The sequence below is a fragment of the Octopus sinensis genome, linkage group LG3 (assembly GCF_006345805.1).
Source record: "Octopus sinensis linkage group LG3, ASM634580v1, whole genome shotgun sequence".
NCBI lineage: Eukaryota > Metazoa > Mollusca > Cephalopoda > Octopoda > Octopodidae > Octopus > Octopus sinensis.
Genome location: NC_042999.1, coordinates 46,338,160 through 46,340,659, shown reverse-complemented (window position 1 = coordinate 46,340,659; position 2,500 = coordinate 46,338,160). Strand labels below are relative to the sequence as shown.

At 34.3% G+C, this 2,500-nt stretch overlaps 1 protein-coding gene across 1 annotated transcript in view; it reads right to left on the bottom strand.

Annotated features, from left to right (window-relative positions):
* The window catches only part of LOC115209632, a 24,630-nt gene that overhangs the window by 270 nt on the left and 21,860 nt on the right, over positions 1–2,500 (bottom strand). The window contains exons 4-5 of the mRNA XM_036500959.1: positions 588–2,105; positions 1–507 (exon numbers count right to left, since the gene is read on the bottom strand). The exon at positions 1–507 is cut by the window's left edge and continues 270 nt beyond it. Of these exons, the coding sequence (XP_036356852.1) occupies positions 635–2,105 (1,471 nt within the window). The 3' untranslated portion in view covers positions 1–507; positions 588–634. The remainder of the gene's footprint in view (positions 508–587; positions 2,106–2,500) is intronic.

The window sequence follows — 2,500 nt, the reverse complement described above, 5'->3', positions numbered from 1 at the left end:
GTCCTTGGTCAGTTAGCGTTATTTCCTATATGCTTCGACCTAGAAATGAAAGGAAATGGCTACTATGCTTTTGTGATCTTGACATCAATGTTTTAAAATTCATCTATTTTACATTACATTTTAGACAGATTCAGCGCTGAATCATTATAGCAAATATTCTGCTAAATACCACAGATTTGCTTGTCAGTTGCTTGACCCTAACCCCTTGAGGGTGGCTGCCAATGTGTGCATCTCTGATCACGGGCAGGAGTAATGGGGGATCATCATAGGCATGTGTTGAGAAGGATTCTTTGGGGTTTGAATAAGTGTAACAAAAGCAAAGGAAATATTAGCCATTTTTCATTCCTTCTACGGGTAAGCAAATAGAAAATGACAGTTGCTATCCAAGGATAAAAATATCAGTGTCATCAGTATCTTAAATATTCCATCAATCCCCACTTCAAAACGCAAGACAGCATTTTTTTTAATGAAAATGAAATAAAATGAAATAAAATGAAATAATACCATAAAATATAAATAACGTTGCTGGAGAAAAGTGTGAGACACCTCAATCAACCTTCGATTGATTGTATTTGTTCTGAAGAGATTTCTGCCCGAATTTATTTTTACATGAAGTACCGATGTTCTTTTATTTTTAGACGAGATGTAATCGTTTAAACATATTATATTTATCCTGAAGAGGTTTCGACAACATTTTTCCGAATTTGTCTTTACATAAAGTATCAATGGTGTTTTCCGAATATAAAAGTTTACAAAAGTTTTGTGACCATGACTTTCGATAGTGGTGGACACTAGCAAGACTAGTGTCGACCGAAACCCCACCAGGGCCTTTCAAATGTTTAAAATTTACTTTGCAGTAATGATTATACACACTCAAGCACTTGCGAGGATTTACTATTGATTTCAAATGGCCAAATCTTTTTAATCGATGCACGAAGCGGAAAATGTTACTAAATTTTGGATTTTGGATTTTACTCCCACACGTTGTGAAAAATATGAACGTCCGGAATGAATATATAGAAAATGGTTCCTTTGCGCGATATGTAGAATCAATGTCATTCAATAACGCAGAATAATTTTTAGCAGATAATCTTGGGACTAGGATTTCATCAAAGTCTATCGGAATAATATATTCCGCTGAATACATTTGTCGAAGCATGCAATCGTTGAAAGAGATCGGACTACTCAACGTTAATATCTTCCAACTGTCGCCTTCCAAAGGAGATGGTGTCTCAGAAATACTCATAATTCCTTCTTTCTCGTATTGCTGAAAAACTTTCCTGTTATTCGTAGAAATCTGCGATGGGTAGACAGAGATTGAAGTAACGCCCATCAATTTATTATACTCGACAAATTCGATAATCACAGAAGGATCAATATGCCCATAGCTAGTCTCGATACATATGGCAAATTTGTGCTTCCACTTTCTGTCTGGTACTTCTACATGCAAGAGATTCGACCTCGGAGCACATCTATCAAAACTCAGTGATACATATTTAGGAATATCATTATCTTTTATTTCACAGCTGAAGAAATACTGGAGGAATATCTTGGAAGTAATATTTGAGTCACGACCATGCTTTGTAATACTACATGAAGACACAGATTTGCTCATTACGTTTTTACCAAACCATAAGTCAGCATAAATTGTTTTGTTGATTTTAGGACCGACTGCAAGAATTTGAATATACTTTCTACCCCAGTGGGATTTACGATCATCATAATAAACTTTATATAGATATACTGCTTCATTATTAAACATTAATATCTGATATATTTTTTGCTTTCTAACCTTGATATGTCTTTTGTCAACTGGTTTTGAGCAGTTAAACTTGAAGAAGTCAAAAGCGTTCTTAGTTTTATTGTATTTCATAGTAATAGAAGAAAATTTCTTTTGGTGGGAAGTTTCCTCCTTTTTAGCAACAACTGTATTATGAATTGGCACATTAGGAAGCGCAGAATGAATGATGGCTTTAGGTGGTCTCTGTTGAACATGTTGAAAATTTAGGTTGCGCGAGTTATTGCTTTTAAGAGTTGTCCACTCGAAACATGTAAAAATTATGAAAATTAGAAGAAAGATGGACGTCAAATATTTCGCATTGGACCTAAATAATAAAAAAAGATGTGGTATCAAGATAAAAATATTGATTAATATAAAAAAGAAAAAGAAAAGAATCATACGATGTTGCAAGAATAAAAGGCGTTCATAATTTATGTTTTACTCGGATATAACAAATGGATATCTGTACTTTGCTTTTATCTATAAGTCACTGCTACTTTTTTTTAAGCCCAAAGATTTATGTCAATAACGCTCAAAATTAATTACAACAGAGAGGTATTTTCTGGCTCCTTATTGAGATAGTTTTAGGCACAAACACGTCAAACTGTGTTGATGTCATTGTTTACAGCCTCTAGGTGAACTTTTATTATGCAGACTTCTGGCGAATGACCTTTCAGTTCTGACTATTTCTCCGTCCCTTCCCTGCATACAGTGCAATCA